Source organism: Motacilla alba, chromosome 7, assembly GCF_015832195.1.
Source record: "Motacilla alba alba isolate MOTALB_02 chromosome 7, Motacilla_alba_V1.0_pri, whole genome shotgun sequence".
Lineage (NCBI taxonomy): Eukaryota > Metazoa > Chordata > Aves > Passeriformes > Motacillidae > Motacilla > Motacilla alba.
In genome coordinates, this window is record NC_052022.1 from 32,815,024 (window position 1) to 32,836,318 (window position 21,295).

The 21,295-nt window shown below is 41.9% G+C and overlaps 1 protein-coding gene across 5 annotated transcripts in view; it reads right to left on the reverse strand.

Moving 5' to 3' along the window:
* The window catches only part of ADARB1 (adenosine deaminase RNA specific B1), a 61,303-nt gene that overhangs the window by 19,902 nt on the left and 20,106 nt on the right, over positions 1-21,295 (reverse strand). For all 5 annotated transcript variants that reach the window (XR_005257543.1, XM_038142294.1, XM_038142290.1 and 2 more), the window contains exons 3-4: positions 13,908-13,982; positions 7,177-8,108 (exon numbers count right to left, since the gene is read on the reverse strand). Coding sequence is in view for 4 of the 5 variants with exons in the window: in XM_038142294.1 (XP_037998222.1) it covers positions 7,177-8,108; positions 13,908-13,935 (960 nt within the window). In the remaining variant the exon portion in view is untranslated. The remainder of the gene's footprint in view (positions 1-7,176; positions 8,109-13,907; positions 13,983-21,295) is intronic.

Below are 21,295 nucleotides of genomic sequence, written 5' to 3' on the forward strand. Positions count from 1 at the left end.
CTCATGCTCAAACCTCAAAACACATCATTTCAGTATCCTCAACATTGAACCTGACAATAAGATTGAAGTAAAAATCCATGCCCCTCAAATGAACCTTTTATAACAATCTAATTCCTTATCTAACTATTATATAAATAAGGACAATTTTGTTTTCAACTCTAGTTTAATGCTTCCTATTTTTACAAGGCCTATACAAAGTTAGGAGTACTAAATATGTGTATAACCCCAAATAAGCTATCTCAAAATTAGAAAAGATTTCTGTCTTTCAGGAAAGCTTGAACTTTAAGTCAGGCTGTAAGTGGGGCTAACTTCCAAAAGGAAGGAAAACTTTGAAATTGCAGTCCTGCTCCTGTTGACAGACAATCCAGTACAGCACTACAGCTAATGCCACCTGTTTTCAAGGCAACTGGAACTGTAACTGCTAGAAAAAATGAGTCAAGACCAAATTCTTGTATTTTCACCTGAAAAGAAGCTGAAACCAAGGCAACCACGTGTTGATAACCAGCAGTATCTGAGACGTTCTGGGTGCGCACAGTTTCACGTGCCACAAAGACACAGGTACTGTGCCACACCCACCAGAGCCATTCAGATGTTGAATGTGAGGCACTGGAACAGAGAAGCTGTGGCTGCCCCATCCCTGGAAGTGCTCCAGGCCAGGCTGGACAGGGCTTGGAGCAGCATGGCCTAGTGGAAGGTGTCCCTGCCCATGGCAGAGGGTGGGACTGGATAAGCTTCAAGGTCCCTTCCAACCCAAACCATTCCATGATACAGATGTGTTAGATGCCCAAAGGGAAAAAGGGGAAAGAAAAAAACAAAATAGAAAAAAAGAGAAGAAAAATGTTTGAAGACCATCAGCACCATCCCTCCCCATTTCCTTAACAAGGCTCATGAGAACCAACCAGCCTAGAATTGCTGTGGACATGCTCTCAGTGTTAACTTTCTTTTGGAAAAGCTTTAGCAGCCAAGAAATAACTACAGCTTGGGTGTCATGATTACAGAGCTCAGCAGCTCTCACCAGAGCCTGACAGAAAACAGTGACCAGCAGTCAGGTCCCAACTGCACCAGCCTCATCCATGTTTTGCAATCACTCAACTTGTGGAATCAGAAGACTCTTGACATTGCAAACACCAATTTTCTTGAAACATTTGAATGGACTGCAACTCAGAAACTCCATATATTTTTCAGGAACACAATTTAGCTCAGAGGTCATGAACATGTCTGGTCAGGCACTGATTTTCAAACACTTTTTGTTGATGGACCCAAAACTGGGTTAGTCCATGTTCTGCCAGCACCACAACCAAACAGCTAAAATCTGCATCTAATTGTCCTAGTACTTACCTAATGCAGAAAGCTGAACTTTAAGGTAAATACACAAAAGAAAAGGCAAATAATTGAGTGGTTTTTAATCACCCTGGTCTTTGAAATGGAAAATTAATACACAAAAGGTTTAAATTTTTAAGCTCGCTGCAGCCATGAGGACAGATCACTGTATAGCCAAGGCACAGACTCCCTGTGGCAGTGTTTTATCCCTAGCCTCACTGTGTAGCGATGGATATTTGCTTCCCAGTTGCAAGTTTCATGATCTCACTTCTGTAATCCATGTATTTTCTGCTCTACCCTACACTGTGATGTGCTGGACAGCACATTGTAAAATCATGCTGAATGACATTGTGATGGAATTTAAGATACTACAGAAACAAAGTATTCCAGACAGGAAACGCTTCAGGTCACTTCCAACCCAAACTGTGCTATGCTTCTATGCTTAATAGAGGCTTCAAACTTGCTAGAAAAGGTTTGGCATCCAGGGAATAAACCATGTGATTCACCTTTCCTAAAGAAGTGGTGATGGGTGGTGACTGGTACCTGGAGGAGTCTTCCCCAGCTCCAGGAACTGAAACTGCCATGGGAAGTAATCCAAGGCCAATTTGCCTGCTAATGCCACTGAAAAGGCTCCCTGAACAGCAGCTGGGTAGTGAGCCTGCACACAGGCTGCATCCATTAGCTTCTTCCAGAAGGATCTTTTTTTTTCACATAACAAGCAAAGCAGAGGAAACAGTGGTGTTGGTACACAAAGGAGCACACAGTGAGTTCCTCCAGGAAGATGGAAGCTGGCACAGCAGAACAGGATGGAGCTGCATCTCACAGAGCCTGGAGCTAAGCTGCTGGCAAGGAAACCTAAAAATGCTTGGATGAACTTGGAGCCGGTCACTGGGGAGGAGGGAGGACTTAGGAGAAGGACTAAGCAGAACTCAAGCAAGACAAAATGAACTTTGGAGATGCAAACCATCCAGGATGAACTGGAGAGGAGGAAAAAAAATCACTGCCAGAAAACAGGCAGATATATTAAAGATTTCTTATTTTGATTTGATACACAAATTGTGTGACCACAGCTGGGCAGTGGGGAATAAACACTGTTAAAGGCCTATAGATGTAGTCACTAAGATTTTGGTCTTTGGTAAGAATACTCCTCCAAGAAATTAGAAGAATTATCCCTCTCTAAGGGCATGGAAGGGAAGGGAATAAGGCAGCACCAGGAACAAGACTTCCTGGCCAGAAATTACATCCTGCTGTCCCCATCTCAAAACCATGGACTTGAAGCTGTTTCCACAGCAAGCCCAGGCCAGTGACTGGCCTGAGTAGGGATCTTTCACATCACATTCTGCTCTGCCTTTCATATAAACACGTATTAACTGGAACAGAAATTGAACTCATGTCTCACCTTCCCTGTGAATGCCCTAACATCTGACACACAGTTTCTCTACCCCCGCTTCAGCATTAAATCATAATTCCAAGTTGAGTAATTAAAAAAGGAAAGACCTAAAATAGCTGACAGTTGGCTCAGCAAGGCGTGTGAGCTCCAAATTATTTTGGGTGCGTTGCTCCCTTCTCTGATGAAGTTACAGTGAATCCACTCATTTTCTACAAACACACAGACTGGTTTTGCTTAAATACAGATGTTGCAGCAATGTTGTAGCAGAACCACCCTGATCATTCACAATTGAAAAATATTCTGGAGCTGATGAAGTTCAGGTCAGTCTGGAGCTGAAGACCTTGGAAGGCCCTGGAGACCACCCAAGATGAATGCTGGGGATCCCCTGAATAATGGGAAAGGCAGCAGCAATAGCTCACAGCTCTCACAGGAACTGACCCAAGACATCTCAGTCCTTTGAGCTCCTCTTGGATCTCCAGGGACCCTTCTCAAGCAGAAATGTTCTCCCTTGGTTTTGTTTTTCTTATCTTCACAGTTTATGGCTTATGTGAACTTCCCACTGCATGTAAAATCAAGGTCAACCAGGTGCTCCCATTTAACAGTGACCAGCACACAAAATTCAGAGAGGTTTCCTGTTATGATTTAAGATTTATGACTTCTGCCTGGTTGTAGAGTCTTTCACTGTTTATGCTGATGTATCCTGTATATTTCTTCCAATTCCACAGCAATTATTCCAAAATATAATGCATGATATTCCCATAAATACATTCAGTATTATCTTTTTTCCCAGGTTTGAATCCATCTCCTTCTTATTTTCCTGTATACACTCAGCAATCCACTTAAATGAACGGCCTAGAACTCCTTGGTACCTCTCCAGAAGCAGCTTTCCCAGATCTCCAATCATGTTCATAATTATTTGTGTGTCTTTTATAAATTTGAATAATTTTTTATACTTCCCCTCACCCCAGGTGGAACCAGGACTAAAAGAAGCACATCAAGTACAAGCAGCCATTCAGAACTGCTTCTCACCCCATTTCTCCTGCCTGAAGTTTTGTTTCAATATCTGTCCAGAAAATCAGAAAGAATAAATTGAATTAGGTGAATGATTAAAAATACTCTCTCCAGTGATGTTTTTCAAACTGATCTGATTTGCAGCCACACTGCTCATTTGTGTAGCTCAACTTGTTTTCTTTCACCACAGTCAAGCTTTCTAATTTTAGTAACTGTATTTAAGCTTCAATGTGAACTATTTCAATTTCCAGCTCTCTGCACACCTTGACTAATCAGTTACCTTTTTAAGTAAACAGTTTCAGGAAATAACATTAGGAAAACCTCCATATCAGCTTTCTAACATAAGCCATTAGTGGCCTGAAGAGGTGATACCTCCAAGCAGCAGGATCCCACTGTCTGATGGCCAACTGTTCCTTGAGTGACACCAGCAGCCTGGACTGCTGAAGGTTTGAAGCATATACTGGGAATTACTGCTACCAGTGTGTTCTTTTCTCAGTTTTACTCCAAAGCAATTGGTACTGGCCTGAGAACTTCTTTTAAGGACAGCACCATGCCATCTTTGACAGAGGTGTGAGACCCCTCCAGAGAAGGCCACCAAGATGTTCCAAGAGCTGGAGCCCCTCTGCTCTGGAGACAGGCTGGGAGAGCTGGGGTGTTCACCTGGAGGAGAGAAGGATCAAGGGAGACCTTAGAGGCCCTTCCAGTGCCTGAAGGGGCTCCAGGAGAGCTGGAGAGGGACTTCAGGCAAGGGCCTGGAGTGAAGGAGAAGGGGGAATGTCTTCCAATTGACAAAGGGCAGCATTTGATGGGATATTGGGAAGAAATTCTTCCCTGTGAGGGTGGGAAGGCCATGGCACTGAGAAGCTGTGGCCGCCCCATCTCTGGAAGTGTCCAAGGCCAGGCTGGACAGGGCTTGGAGCAACCTGGGATAGCAGAAGGTATCTGTGCCCATGGCAGGAGGTGGGAATAAGATCATCTTTAAGGTTTCTTACAACCCAAACCACTTTGTGATTCTATGATTTTTTTTTTTTATCAGTTCACAAAGCAGAGCTAACCATAAAAATATTTTCTTTGTTTTGGAGAGGCAAGTCCCTCTAGTACAAGTGTGACAATCTGTTCAATACCAACACACCCACTGCCAAGGTGCTAAACGCACAACTGCTGAATTTCTCACTGGGACATTTCTACCCTCTCTGAGGCACATGCTGAGTGTGTTCCTGAGTTTAACTCACTTTCCCAGCACAGAGTTGTTCCTGACTGCAGGGAACCTTCCTTCGTCCCTGACAAGAGAGCAAGCTGTGAGCAAGCAGACAAGCTTGAACTGAACCACAGGACCAGCACCTCAATAACCACCTGTACAGACCATAAGGTTTATTCTCACATCCATTTCACAACAACCAGTTTTTGATTACAGCAACCCTTCCGTACCATTGTATACTTTGCACCTGTGTTTCTGCATTTAACTCTCTTTGGGGCACCTGCAGCTCTGCTGGGGTCACAGACAGACATCCAGCCACACTCACAACCACCACTATCACAGGGAACATCTCTCAACTCCATTCTTCTCACCACAAATGAGCTACAGGCAGGTTTGGACCTGCACCCAACAGTCAATTCCATCTTCACTGGCAAAACCACACTGTACTTCTTTTATTTCCCCTAAGGACTCAGTATTTGATTTTTTCCTCCCCTCACATAATTCTAGCTTTCATTTTTTCCAACCTGATCAACATTTTATTTTTTCCACTGGTTGTATCAAATCCTATTCTCATTTACATCATTCCTGCACTCTCCAGTTTTTGCAATTTCACCCACTTTAGGATTATCCCTGAATTTAGCACTTTTTTTTTTACACAGTAAACAATGTCTAAAATAATTAAACAACTCACAGACTTCTAAAAGAAGATAAATCAAGCAGGACCTGAAAACAGCACAAATGCTTAAATCATTAAATACATACCAGACCAAAATCACTAATATGTAGAGACCTGATGTAATGCCAGTAACAGCTAGTTATAATTCAAAGGAAAGCAACACAGTGAAGTGCTTGATGACATCCTGATGACAAGCTGATCAAAATCCCCTGAATAAAAATATTACTTGAAATAGGGTCTAAATGAGGCAGCACCCATGTACCATCTTTTTCCCAGCTCAGCTTGGGCTTTTCACACTTTCCTCTTCCAGTTTAAGTTTTCATCGTTTTACTGATGGAAGAACTAAAAACACATTAATTACTAGCAGTGAAATTTTTTTGGCGTCTGGGGTCAAATCTACTTTTAAAAGCAGAGAAGGCAGTCTAAAATCACTGAATCTACTGAAGAAATTGTAACTACCCAGAACAGCATGATCCTGGATTTGAAAATGAAGGAGACACTTAACAGGAACATAATAATTGTGCAACATAAAAATGAAAACATATAGGAAGTTCTAAAATGCACATAATGTCCACATATTTTGAGAAAACAATCACATTTACTTATACTCTTTGATCCCACATAATCAAACCAGAACACTATGTTAGAATTTTAATGAAATCTAGAACAATGGTTTTGAGATAGAAAAGGTCAAAGCCTTGAAATTCTCATAATAATCAGAAAGCTGCTAAAGAATTCACAGACAAATATTGTAATTTAGATTTAGGGCATATAATATCATGAAAAAGACCCAAGAGGGGCAGTAGAAAGACAGTAGTCAAACAATTATTAGTGTAGCTTGACTGGGAAGAAACAAAAACAAGAAAAGAGGGGAGAATTTTTCTGCATTGAAAAAAAAATTCAAAATTACTCCATTCTAGTGACTTCAAATTTCTGATCTGTGTCCAGTATGTTGGATACTTTCCCTGGTTCATTAACTACTTGATTGAAATTATTTCTCAGCCAGATTTACTTGCCTAAGTAACTTCCATATGCATATTAACTGATTTGCCTAGAGCACAACCGTTCAGCTGAGAGCCATTTAACCCCACATCCTGGATACATGCACATGGAAATCAGTGGCAGTTGCAACAGCCTCACTAAATCTGACCTTGACTCACAACAATTTCTGTTTGCAGGAGAGAATGATTTTCTTCTCTGCTAAAAACTGTTGTATCAAATAATAACTTCACTTAAAGCAGTAATTCTCACTTGAACTCCATCTAAGTCTTGCTGCCTGAGACGAGCAAGATGTGATTTAATCTTTCCCCGGCACAAACCGTAATTCAAGCTGGCACTGGCGCTCTCTTACACAACAGGATCAAGGCTGAAAACATCAGAAACAAAACCTCTTCTCTGTGCAAGAGAATACAAACTGTCAGAAGCCGTAACTGTATAAATCACCTAATACAGATATACATACATATATATAGACACACATATCTACAGAAGCAGAAATGCTGTTCAAACCGATTCAATACACAATGTGACCTCTCTTGCTCATCACCCAAAGCCATCCACAACACCCAAAGGGTTTCTCACCTGTGGCAAGTGTAACTGGAGCCCCTCGCTGGGAATGGGCTGGCGAGATGGGGTCTGGTCCAGCTGCATGTTGAACAGGGATGCCAGGGCTGACTGAGCAGCCCGAGCTTTCGCCAGCTTTTTGTTCCTTCCCGAGCCTTCGAAAGTCTGCCCGTCCACCGCCACCGCCATGACAAAGTTCTTGGCGTGGCTCTCTCCGCTCTCCGAGAGGAACTCGTACTTCAGCCCGGGGCGCAGCTCGTTGAGGATCATGACGGGGTTCTTCCCGCTGGCCGTGGGGTAGGGGGAGGGTGGGGGCAGAGGCGACTGGGAAAGGCTGCTGGCTACGGCGGACGATGGCAACCCGTAGTCCCCGCCAGAGCCGAAGGAGCCGTCCCCGTTGGAGCCCAGGTAAAAGGAAGCGTCAGAAGGGACTGGCGTCTCAAAGCCGTTGAAAAGGGTGTCGGGGAAATCGGCTTGGTCAGACGTGAAGTCTGTGTTCACCGACAGAGTCCTGCCCATGGCCAGGTGGGCCTCCGAGGCATTTGGGAACTGCACGAAGGAGCGCAGAGCCTTTTCGGCAGCGTGAAGCTTGGCTTTCTTTTTTGTTGGGCCAGACCCCTCAAACACCTGCCCGTTGACTTCCACCGCCATCACAAACATGGGGGCGTGGACTGGCCCTGTCTGGGAGAGGAGTTTGTATTGTAAACCAGGTTTAATCTCATTAAGCTGCATGAGGGCGTTCTTTGGCAGAACGGGGCCGGGCGTTTTCTTCCTCTTCTTGGGGCGGAATTTGGAATGGCCATTGTTGCCCTCCTCCAGAGGTCTCTTCCTGCTGCTGCTGCCACCGCCGTTGGAGAGCGGGGTCCCCTCGCCAAGGCCCTGCCCGGCGCTGTCCTTGGGGGGAACGTTGTCCACATTGCGGTTTTCTTTAATGTCGGTGCTGCTCGAACCTGCGGTGCCCAGAAAGAGTAACTTACAATGCCTTCGGTGCAGGATCTTGTAAATGCAAAATTTATAGATTCCTTTATCTCTCTTTGTAACTGGTTAAGTGATGTGTGCTCACAGATGAAATATTTTTGCAATGCAACTGGAAATGATGATAATGTAAAACAACCTCTCAATAATGCAAGAAATAACACACTCAATCTTCAAACCACTCACCTGATACAACTGCACAAAAATCACTACAACTTTTTTTTTCATTTTAATTATGCTAGAACAAAACTTTTACTTCTAAGTTATATTTAGCCTCAAAAATGCTTTAAATCAGCAATATAAGCTATAGCAACATATGCCCACAAAACAAACAACCACCATTAGTAAAGTAAAAATGGATGCCTAAGACCACAACTCTAAGCTAGAGATTTAAATATATTTTATTATCAGTTTAGTCATGTTACTTTTGATCCTGCAGTGATTTTAGTTGCTTAAATTGAAAAACTTCTACGTAAATAAAACCTTCGTTCAGAGCAATGAAAAATTAGGCAGCTCTTTGGTAGGTAACATGACTGAACAGTGTTTGAATGCTTGTATTTCTCTTTAGCCATTCCATATTTTTCAAATTCAGTGGGATTTTTATGCCTTTTCTAGACATTCATTTCACCTCATCCCAATTTTTTCAGGAACTATAGCTGCCCACTATGCCAGCAGGACCACAAGACCAAATATTTCCACACAGCCCTCTATTAAAAAAAATCTCTAATTTGTCATTTACAAGCATAATTCCTTTTCAAGGAAACTGCTGTAATGAAGTTACAAACCCAAAAATCACTAGAGATCCTCTCAAAAGCTATGCAGAATAGATGTGTAACAAAAGCTGCACACTCATTGTGATAATATTTTAATGGGAGGGCAGAGAAGACAATATTACATTAATGTAATGATTTGTTTTCAAAAATGTTAAGTTGGGGTAATGATTTGTCAGAACTATATATAAGGAACTGAATTTGCTGTAAGTTCAAAGACCTCTTTTCACCCTTACAAAGAAACTAAGGAAATTAACTACTTATGCTTTCTACTGGCATTTGTAAATGAAAAAGCAAATGTAATAGATCAAGTATTTTTAACTCTCCTGTTCCAAAACCTCAACAGATCTCTATTACATCTACACTGACTCAAGGTGGTAAATGGTCATTGAAATAAGAGCAAACCAGGCCGAAGCTCTCCTTAACAGTGACAAATTCCAGTCATGCTTTCAGTCTTCCCTAAAAATCCCCTACCATGCACACATCACTTCACCCAAGTTACAAAGCTGATGGAATGGTGACTAAATTTTCATTTATAACATCCTCCAGCAAAAGCTCGATAGGTTACTCCTTTCGGTGCTCAAAGAGAAAAAAAGGAAGGAAAAAAAAATAGATCAAAAGAAAAAGCCAAAATAGGAATACATTTCATTAAGTCACAGCAGCACAACAAAGAATTTACAGTACTGATCACGCAATTGAGTCAATTAAATTCTGTCAGGAATTGAAATTCTGAAGCATTTCATTGCTAGAAATTTGCTAGATATAATCAAGTATCTCTTGTTCAGCAACAAACATAATGCCTGGAGAATGAAGGCTATAGGGCCACAGCTGTCAATACACAGTGTTCATGCATATATTCTTTATAAAAATATATACTCATGGTGAAGGAATCCAAAGACAATAGGGGAAATTTTAAAATCCTTCCTTACAGTGAGTTTCTTACATCTCATCCAAAAAACTGCCCTTACTGGTGGCACCAGGTATTTGTTATCAACCACCAAGACTTTCAGGTTAAACAGAAATCATTAACACTAATTAATCGTCTCTGGTTTCACTTCTTTTTATATGAAAACCACTACCAGTGCCTGTAGGAGGAGAACAGGAGTTGAACAGGCTTCAGCTGAACATTAACAAGTTTTGCATGTAAGCATGTCAGCTGGAGGAACTCCATCAGGCAGGGGAAACAATGTCCTGACAGAGAGGAGGGACTTGTAGGGAGCAGGAAATAAACTTGCAGGCTTACCTTGTCTCATTAAGAGAGAAGGGAAGAAAACTACTCCTTGCCTGAGAGCTACTAGGCTTTGTTAGCTTTGGAGAACATGCACGGTGGAAGAAACTTGGAGAGGAAGAACACAGGGAGCTGATCCCGAGTCAGACCAAGAGACCAGGAAAGCAGGTAACTGTGGAGCTGATCCAAATCCAAGTTTGTGATGGAAAGTGAAAGACTTTCTGTGCAAACCAAAAGGACCTGTGCTCGTTTCAACCCACAGAGTTGCTGGACTGCAAAGGTCCCTCCCTCTCAGACGGGGGGTGAAGGTGTGCTTTTGGTCCTTTTTGTCAGCCTGTCCAGCCCAGCAGTGCTGAGGCCCTCTAATTACCTGTGGGCTTGGGAAGATTAGTCAAAATATAACCCGTTCAAGTCAGAGATGTCACCTCTAATCTTGGAGTTACATGGAGTAACTCCTCCAGCCTAGCCTCTCCCTGGATGCCTTTTGCAGGCATGCCACCCTTCCAGGGAAGTTGGGAATGGCCCTCCTAGCTCTTCCTCACCTTGCCCAGTTCCCCACATGTGACAGAGCCACCAACAGACCCCAGGAGAGGGTATCACACCAGTGTAAGGACACATAAGTGTCCTCCCAGGGACACTTAGGCAACGCTGCCCAGGGCAGCCTCTCAGCTCTGGGCTCTCCTAGAGATCATGGCAGGGAGATCACAGCATGTGCTTTTTTTTTTTTTTTTTTTTTTTTTTTCCCCAGAAAAAGTTTTCTAATGGCTTTGAAAGACCCCATAAACCCATGGCATCCACAATGTCCTGAGCAAGGTGCTTCACCATTTCATCACACATGGCATGAAAACACCTCTGATTTCTTTGTTTGACCCTCCACCTGCTAGTCTTACTGCATCTACTTGGGTTTATTTGCTATTTTTAAAAGTTTGATGATTCAAATATTAAACATCCCATGTTGTGCATTATTTTAAGGAAATCTCTAATATTTCCAATCTTTAAATTTAATTTTCAAGGAATGAATGCTTTAGAGAGGCCTTTGAAGTCCATCACATCTGCTGTGTATTTAAGGCTTTAAAGCATCATTAGCACATATATAAACAACTAATGACTGAGAGATCCTGTTTTCTTAAACATTTATATGACCCATGATTTAAAAACTGGATATTTTTCATGAGATTGGTGTATTTTCTAGTCATTAAAAACATCTGTCAGCTTCAACTAGATACTTGACTTATGTCTGTGGAGGCCACCTTAGTAAAAATCATAGCTGACACCAATAACTTCAGCAGAAGGACAGTCCTGCCCCTCGGATTTCAGCTGAGCACTTAGAAACCCAAGGACATTTGAAGCAGGAAAAAGGCATGGGGAATTTTTCATGCCAGTAGAGAAATAAATCTTCCGTGGTGATGCTCTGGTTTATTTTTGGGTTTATTCCCTGTAATTAAAAAGTGTCTGCCATTAAGATGCTTTATCCATTAAGGACATTCCATTACCTGCCTGCTGACAGACAACACTCCCCTTGCTCTGTCTGATCTTGAACATAATTAATTAAATTTAACTCCTAGCTGAACCAAAAGATAGTTCTAGCTACCCCTTATACTGCTGCTCTCATTTAGTGGCCAGGGGAAATTCTAAATAAGTAATTTTTTTCATTCAAAAACAAGCAGAAAAAAAACCACATGCTCTCTTCAGAGCATCTTTTAGAAAAAGGAGCAAATACGTCAAAGATCAAGGTCAGGAGAGTCACATGCTTGTGTTCCAAGTGTTCAGAGTGCTGCAGACACACCAGCCATGCAAAGCAACAAAAAACAAATAAGAACATTCTAAATAACCATCTCTTTCCCCAAATATATTGTACCATCTCTACAACCAAAGGATAAAGAAGGAAAACACTAAAAATTGAAGTCTGAAACACTGTTTTCTCAGGGATATTAATTTATTAATGTAAGACGTCATCACTGTCTTACATTTCATCTGAACCAAAAAACAAAATCTTAATTCTGGTTTCTGCAGAAGAATTCTTCTTATGCAACCACAGGCTACAAAGACTGCATAGCCCACCTTCCTTTCCTTTAAGAACCTTTCTCCAAAAGCAGTTATATAAAATAATAAAAAGTTTAATAGGCACCTTCTAATATGTCACTTCACAATTATAAAAGAAAGAAAAGTAAAGAGAGATAAAACATTTAAAACATCTGTATCTCTGCACAAATCAAAGCAAAGAACTTAAAAGTTTAAACTTTGATTTCTGACCCCTCCCAAATCAGATGATTTCATATTTCAAATGCATGATGAAGGTCATCTTGCACTTTTTATGAAGTGGGCTCAGCCAAGGTTCTAACATCTCAAAACTGAAGTCATACAAATGCATTCCCTAAACAGTTCCATGGAGCCAAGCTCCTGACAAAATCACAAATTCCTTGAATGGTTCCCATATGGATGCATTAACACACAAAAAAAAACCCAGACACAGACAAAAAATTTAGTGTTTTTCTTAATGACACAGAATTAAAGAATGCCCCTATAAAGAGATTATATTTCTCCAGCTCAGGAAAGCACCTTCTATTCATGCTCAGCTATACCATTATTGAGAAAAGGGATGTTTTATCAAAAAAAAATTATGAGAATTATCCAATTACACTTTTTGAAGGCTTCTGTAGGAAAGGCACCTTTAGAAACAGTTAAAACACCCATGTGAAGTAATTTCTCATATATCAAGGAAAAGAAAATTATACCAAGCATATTGCAGTTGAGTTCACTTCTATTTCAAGTAATATTTTTTGCTTCGGTTTTGGGTTTTTTGGGGGGAGGATGTTTGTTTTGGGTTTGATTGGTTTATTTTAACATAATGATCTAACTTCCTCATCTCCCTCTAAAATCATTCTGTAACTGCTCCAGACTGAGCTGCAACTCTTCTGCTCAGAAGCCAGTGCTGGGCTTTGTCACCTTTGCCAGATGCACTCTTTAGTCACTGTCACTTCGGGGAAAAAGAAGCACATTTGTTATAACATACAATTTATTTACAGTCAGGCACAGCACAGCAGCAACAGAACAATACTCTGAGTCACAGGAAAGAGACAGCTGAAAAGAAAATAACAGTAAAAATATTTTAGAGAGGTTCAAGGAGAATACTTTTCTCATAAGTTATTGGATCTTAATTATACCCCAGAGTTAGCAGTCTGACACACTTGGGTGCATCAAGTACACATCAAGATGATCACTTCATTTGACTATTTTTGTGCTTTAAAATCACTTCAATAATTCAGTAGCTCAGGGTTGGGACAATCACCATCTAAAGAGAATAATCAGTCCATGTGAGACCTGCACAGAGCTTTTCCAGCTCCTCCTTTGCTTTTTCCTTTCTCCTTTTCTGCTCTCCCTCCTTTATATTGTATTCTTCAACTCCATCTCACCCCTCACTCCTAACTGGTACTTTACCCTTGGCATGGGCACTACTAATACTATCCCTCCTTTCTTCACTGCTGGTTCAAGACAGGGAAATATTCTGATTAGTCAGCTGCTGTAGGAAAAATATAAGGTAGAAAGTATATAAGGTAGAATGTATAATAAAGTATATATAGAAGGTATAACTATATCAGCATATTAAAACCACTGTTAATGCAAAAGCTCCAATTCACTCTTCTTCACTGCATTTTAAAGTATCTCCATTTCTGCACCTGAAGTTTCTTTGCAGTTGCCCCTGTGCTTGGAAGGAAAAAAAATTACTTTCAGAAACTATTAGTGAGTTTATTACTATGCAAATAAACACATCTTACTCATGTTTTCTTCATCGTCTACATCCATTGTGAAATATCTTTGCTGGTTTCTTGGCTGGCAGAGGCGGCTTCTGTCTGGAAAACAGGGAGGGAGATATTTAGGATTTAAGGTACCAACTTATAAGGTTCAAAACTTATTGTTAATAAGTTTAAAACATCCTTTCAAAGCAGCAGCCCAGGCCCTGGCTTAGCACTGGACTGTTTGGGTAAATCCTGACCCAAACCTGAGATGCTCATCAGTGATTGAAAGATGAAGCCCCAATCTGCCAAAGGCCAGAGTGGGATGATGAAGACCATAATGAGGTCTCCCCACAGTCTCCTCCAGGCAGAACAAGACAAGTGCTCTCAGCTGCTCCTCCTATGGCTTCCCCTCCAGACTCTTCACTTTCTTTGCAGACTCCTTTGGACAATCTCTAATAGCTTCATGTCTTTTTTACATTCTAGTGCTCAAACCTGTCCTTGGGACTCAAGGTGAGGCCATGCCAGCCCAGAGCAAGTGGGACAATCTCCTCCCTTGCCCAGCTGGGGATGCTGTGCCTGATGTCCCTCCTGCTGCCAGAGAACTGCTGACTCCTGCTCAACTTGCCATCAAACAGGACCCCACAGGTCCCTTTCCATAGCACTGCTCTCCAGCCTCTCAATCCTCTCATGTCCTGGGTTGCCCTACCTCAGATTCCAGCATTTGCCCTTGTTATTAAACTTCTTATGACTGGGGATTGCCTAGCCCTAAAATTCATCAAGGTCTCTCTAAAGGGCCCCTCTGTACTCAAGGGAGTCAACAGCTCCTTTCACTTTAATATTGGCAGCAAACTTATTTAGTATTCCTTTGATTCCTGCCTCCAGGCTGTTTATGAAGATGTTGAAGAGCACAGGGACAAGGACAGAGCCCTGTGGAACCCCACTAGGGACTGAACACACTCCTGATGTCACCCCATCTACTTATAACCCCTTGTGCCCAACCCCTGAGACAGTTTGCATTACACAACATCAGCACACTCCAGTGTAACAGGAAATTAGTTGACTGTAATCAACGGGACTTGTAAATAATTATCACCTCAATTAGCACACAGCACCATCTCCAGTTACTCCTGCAGCACCACCTTGTACTCAAGGACTAAGGACTTGACAAATTCCTGGTTTAACTTCTGCCCAGGAGATCAGAGAGCACCCCGAGCCAAGCCAGAAGTGAAAAAGGCTCTAGAGCTGCTCCACACTTCCACACCCTGCATAAACCCTCCTGAGGAGCTGGGTTACCAGCCTGGGCTCAGCACCTCATCCCACAGCCTGAAGGAGAGAAAAGGCAAGCTCCTGTCTGCTAAAAGCAGAGGCAAACAGAAAATCTACTTGCCTTTTTTTTTTTAATCATTTCAGTAACTGTGCTGAAACACATTCTGAAAGCATCAAGGAAGATAAACAGCCAAAGACAGTTGACAGAAGAGCCCTAAGGCACCTAAGAGATGCAATCCTACAGCGTTACTGCAGCCAAGTGACACTAAGCTCTGTTTTAAGCTTTAACCACGTGTTTAAGAGTGACACTACTCTTGGCATATACAGAATGATCACTTTTTTACCTAATCCTTTCTTATAAAAAAATGCCTGAGTCCAACTAGCAGCTCCTCCCTCCAGTCCCCACAACTGCACCAGCAGATCACTGTGGTAAAGAACATCAGAGTCACAGAACCACTAACTTCAAGACCTTCAAGATCAAGCCCACCCTGTGATTGAATATAAGCATGTCCACTGAACCAACGCATGAAATGCCATATCTGTTTGTTTCCTGAGCAATTCCAGGAATGGTGATTCCACTACTTCTCAAAGCTAAGCCTCCCTCACTCTAAGCACTACAAGACTGTGTGTATTTCATACAAGTAACTGATTTCCATTACAACTAATTTCCAACAACCATCCACTTCAAATCAAAAATACCTGGAAGAGAAGCAATCAGATATTTAAAGAGTATGAAATGTTGCCCCAACCCCAGCACCGTTCAAAGCCAAGCTGGATAAGACCTTGAGCAACCTGGTGTAGTGGGAGGTGTCCCTGCATGATCTGTAAGGTCCATTTCAATCCCTTAACATTGTACAATTCTGTGAATAATGTGTAGGGTACAGAACTGAGCTGGGCAGACAGAATGAACTCAGAACTCTGTACACACATCTATCTTCCAAACTTCCTCCCACTGTAATCCATGGATTTTTTTTTTTCCGCCTGACTTTCAAAGGTAGATGATTTGATAATAAGAAAAAAGGTTTTTCAAAGTCCTTCCATACAAAATAGGACCTATGTATGCCCTCAGAAAGACAGGGGAGATGTTTTCACCAAATGGACTCTGAGCCCAGGCTGCTCACTACAAAAAAGCTTCCTCTCTTGCCAAGGCATGCTTGATTACGTCTGCAATGATTAGTGATTCAGTTATCATTTCACTTTGAAGAAGGAAAAGCATTGCTGGCTTCTTTGACCTTCCAAACTTTTATTGAAGCAGCAAAACTGCATTAATAAACACATGCACTGCCTGTAAATAACCCATCTAGCAACTGACATCCAGGACATCTCAAGTCCTGCAGACACAAAGACTCCACACGAGGTTGGATAATGGTCAGTGGCATCTGAGCAAGGACACCTTCCGAAAGGACTTCACTGAAACTTGGACACCAAAGGTATGAATGATAAACTCCTGAGTTTCATTCCTAAAATCCTGCCATGGGATAAGGAATACAACTACAGTAACACTCTCAGCACTGGAAGAAACTTTTATTTGGGAAAAAAAAATGTAAGAGTAAAGGAAAAAGCTTAATTGCTGTTCAGAGATTAACAAAGCTTTCAATAACAGCAATAAGGAATAAGTGCCATAAATACAAAGCGATTTGGGTCAGTGTATTCACAGCAGATTCTGTGTGGAATGGGGCTGTGGCAGAAGCCAGCTCCATGGCTACAGTGACTGTTTTCTCCCAGATATACTGATAAAATAAATGAGGGTTTGACTGCACTGTGCTGGCGTAGCAGAGGGGAGTTGTTTGTTCATAACACACCTCCACCCAGCTCTTACCTAAATTCACTCACTGAAGCCAAGGGAATCTGCATAGCAGGTTTTTCAGTCAGAACATTTCAGGGCATGCTTTCTTTTCCTAGATGCACTAAAAGCCAGCCATGTCAAACAGGAAAGCAGTATCTAAATGTATGCTGATTTAAGTGGAGCCAGGAAAAAGTACACTTTTAATCCTCTCCCGGTTTTAAAATCTTTAATTCCTGTAGAGTATTTCCAAAGACAGAAAGAACATCAGAAGTACTTAAAATGCAGCAGCCAACACTACAGAATTTCCACAGGAAACTACTTGAGAGATTTTTAGGTAAATGTTAGCTATAGCAAGTACACAGCACATGAGGACTTAGAAATAACCTGCATTTCTTCCATTTCATTATCCTAGCTATCGACTGCATGCAAAAAAGAGTTGTGAAAAACCTTAAGAGTTACCCTGCTTTAGTCTCCTTGCCGAGAGAAAACCAAAATATGTTTTGAAAGGGAAATTTAGCAGCTAACAACAGTTGAGATTCAGCAAATGGCATATATGGAAAAAAATCCATTCGCCTAATAGATTAACATTAACACAGAACTTTTAGAAAACAGTGTAAGTCAGAAAGCTGCAGTTCCAGGAAGTTCCATATTTGTTAAAAAGTCCTCTCCTTCCAAACTTTGAAAGTCAAGTGAAATAAAACATTGGGAAATGGATCTTGCTCAAAGTATTTCCAACAAACTGGATTTCTTATGAATCCAAAGTGCAAACACTGAAGCTGCACTTAGCAAAGAGGCTCAAACCTCACCTGAAAACTACATTTACAACAACACCACCACCCCTCCACCAATTCCTTTGTTCCAGCATTTAAATGCAGCAATTAAAGCCCTACCTTTCCTCTCAGATCGCTTCATCCTCCTGCGCTTCCAGCGCACTCGGGCCACGCTGCAGAGGCTCCCCACACCCAGATCCATGGCCTGATGTGATGCCATGCACCCCTTACCACCTGTGCCACCCCTCACCCTCTCCCAAAGCACTAGCAACCTATTTCCAAAAGGAAGGTTATCCCTGTGCTTCCTCTACCCAGCCCCTGGAAGCCTGGAGTGCACTGATGCACAGTCCAGTGAACAAAGATGAGCAGAGGATGCAGCTCACCCTTACCCACTGCCAGAGGCACACGTGACAATTAACCCTTTGTCACACAAGGGGCAAGGAAGGACAGCTCTCTGAGAAGGACTAGATCAAAGGCATCCTTACTCCTAGGTGTGGAAAGGCACAATTTAATTTTATTTTGTTCTTAATAAAGGAGAGCAACTCTTCAGCCTTGTAGCTCAGAAACAAGGAGAGACATAAGCAAGGAAATATTTATACAGCTTAGTGCATGAAACAAGATGCTTCCAGCATCCTCTACAACTGTTTCTCATGTTCCCATTTCATACACTGCCTCAAAAGAAAGTAGCTGGAAATAGCAGGAATACATAAATATGCCAATCTCAAATATACTTTAGTCACAGATTTTCCACACAAGGGTTTCTATCAGGCCTGACCAAGAGGCCTCCCATTGTCAACATCACCTGTGGTATTTTCCAGCTTTTCCATAAACTAAAAAGTAACATGTGACATTACAGGATAACATGGTATCATCCTGTTTCCCCATTTGAGTGACCAACAAACTTATGTTGATCCTGTAGAGCTACGGATCATCAGCACAGGCTGAGGGTTTCAGCTATCCTTTAATCCTGCCCTCAGATTAAACCTCACAGGACAAAAAAGCACTTTCCAGCAGGGAATGCCTGCAGGAGCAAGCTCCACAGGTTTCTTCAGTCTGTTACTGCAGTGATGAGATTTCTGTGACCGGTCACCTCGAGCTGCTCTCAGACCTTTATTTCTCAGTACATCAGGAACACAGCACACGACTTAATCTAGATCATCTCTGGTACATGACTTATATGCACCATCATATTTTGACAACTATCCAGGCTGGCATTTTTTGAAAAACATTGCCACTGGCATCTTAAAGTAGGAGTACTTCATTAACAAACCAACATGCTCCAGCTCACCACTGGAACTGGGTTGATGTGCTAACAGGGAGCTCTACCTGCTGGCACTCATTCCCTAGATCCCAGATAACAGCTTCTACATCTCCAGACTCTGATGGAAAGCAGAGACTGAGTGACTGTAATTATTTTTGTCTGAAGCCTAAGCACTAAAATCTTCCAACTTCCCACTTCAAAGGAACTAAAGTTCTACTTCAGCATCCATGTTATTAGACACTACTTCTCTAAGAATGAAGAAAGAGCAACAGGATCATTTGAGCTCAGTTTTCACAGAATTTAGAAAGAAGAACTAACCATAGAGGAACAACCCACCAATGCAACAGTCATGCCACAGTCACATGCCCACCACTTAGAAAATCAGGAGGAAATTAGTTCCATCAAAGAGCAACTCCCCAAACTAGTGCTGTGCCTAATTTGATGTGCTGTTCTGCATGCTGATTAACAGTTTCAGGCCCAGTTTCACATTTCAATACACAATAAGCTGTGTGTGGCAGACCAAAGACATGGAGGGTGAGGTGTCTACATCTACACAGCTCTGAAGGAACAGCAACACTGACAAAGAGAGACCCTTGGGGGGATGAGAATTCATTTTCCATCTTTGAGAAAACAGCACAATTTGTAAAATGCAAAGAGCAGCCTGTGCAACTACTGAGCCTTTGACCTTAATTCCTTCAGCTGCTCAAATTTTTACCACCTTGCTCTCAGCACAGCCAAGATTGAGATACATAATGTGTATTTCCCTTTCCTTCTGGGGGAAGAGTTGCTGCATTATCTATCTGAAATCAAAAGTGATTTTGCTCTTAATAATTACTTTATCTGCTCTAACCTGACAGAGGTTTGATTCACAAAATTTGTTGTGAAGACTGAAAAGAGACTTCTTCAGGTCACCTTTGTAGCTCTCCTCCCCAAAGCAGCTCCTGACTCTACAAACCCTTGCTCCTCAAGGCAGTGTCTCTGGGGTATGACACTCAGGAACAAGGCCTAGGACAAGGCCTTGAATAATGACACCTTTGAAGAGAGAAAAAGGTCTCTAAAATCTGACTATTGTCTAAAGAACATACACAGTGCCCTTGGGAGAGCAGTTTTAGGAAATAAAAAACATCAGAGAACCAAATCATAGACCAGTGGTTTGAGTTGGAAGGGATCTTAAAGTTCACCTCTTTCCAGCTCCTGCCATGGGCAGGGACACCTTCCACTATCCCAGGTTGCTCCAAGCCCTGTTCAACTTGCTCTTGAACAATTCTACTGATGAGGCAGCCACAGCTTCTCTGGGCCTCACCACCCTCACAGAGAAAAAATTCCTTTGAACTTCTAATCTAAATCTATCCTCTTCTAGTTTAAAACTATTTCCTCCTCTTTCATCACTATCTGTCCACATGAAAAGTAACTCTTCCTCTTTTTATAAGCCTCCTTTAGGTACTGGAAGGTCACAATGAGGTCTCCCAGACTTCTGTTTTCCAGGCTGAACAACCCTGTAATAACCAATCTGTACTACATATGAAGTTAAACACTCAATATCCTTAAATATCTTATAATGTCCACATTATTAGATAAAAGCAGGTTGAAAACCAAGTGCAAGGAAGTAAATGCTGCACACAGAACAAAACTATGGCATTCAGTGTTAATGTGTGTGCTGGAAGCAGCAAATCCCATAACATCTTGTATTTCACACTCTTGACACCCACTGAGGCATCAAGGAGAAAATGGGCTGCCTTCTCTCCAAAGAAAACACAGCTCCCAGGTGGAATTTGGGACCTACCCGTCTCCAGTACTCCCATTTCACCTGCATCCCTGAACCAGGAATGCAGGCACACTAAATAACTCAACTCAACTTGGGATATTCCACCCAAATCCCAAAGATAAACTAACCCAGGCAAGATCAGAAGCAACACAGCAAGACTGATGGAAAACTCAGCATCTCCTCAATTCTTTCCTCTGCCACCTAGCTCAGTGGAACAAAGCTTATTATTCCATGGATTTATGACTTGTGATAGATGGAAATTTGTAATGAAGGATTTGTGAGCCCAGCTTAGTGACCCTGCAGCTGTGGCACCTCTAGTCCCTTCCCATCAGGTTCCCTGGCAGCAGGAGGCTCAAGGCCATGCTGCAGCCCCTATTTTACGTAGATATAAAGTATATTTATATACATCGCCTATCACGTGATAAATTTTTAAAAAGCTATCACATGAAAATCTCCATGCACCAAAACATCCTTGAAACTCTCATTTACTTATAGATTTAGGCCCCCATTATCAGCTTACTTTACATACTCTTTGAAGAAATACTCATACATGTATCTTTTTAGGTGCTTTTAAAGATT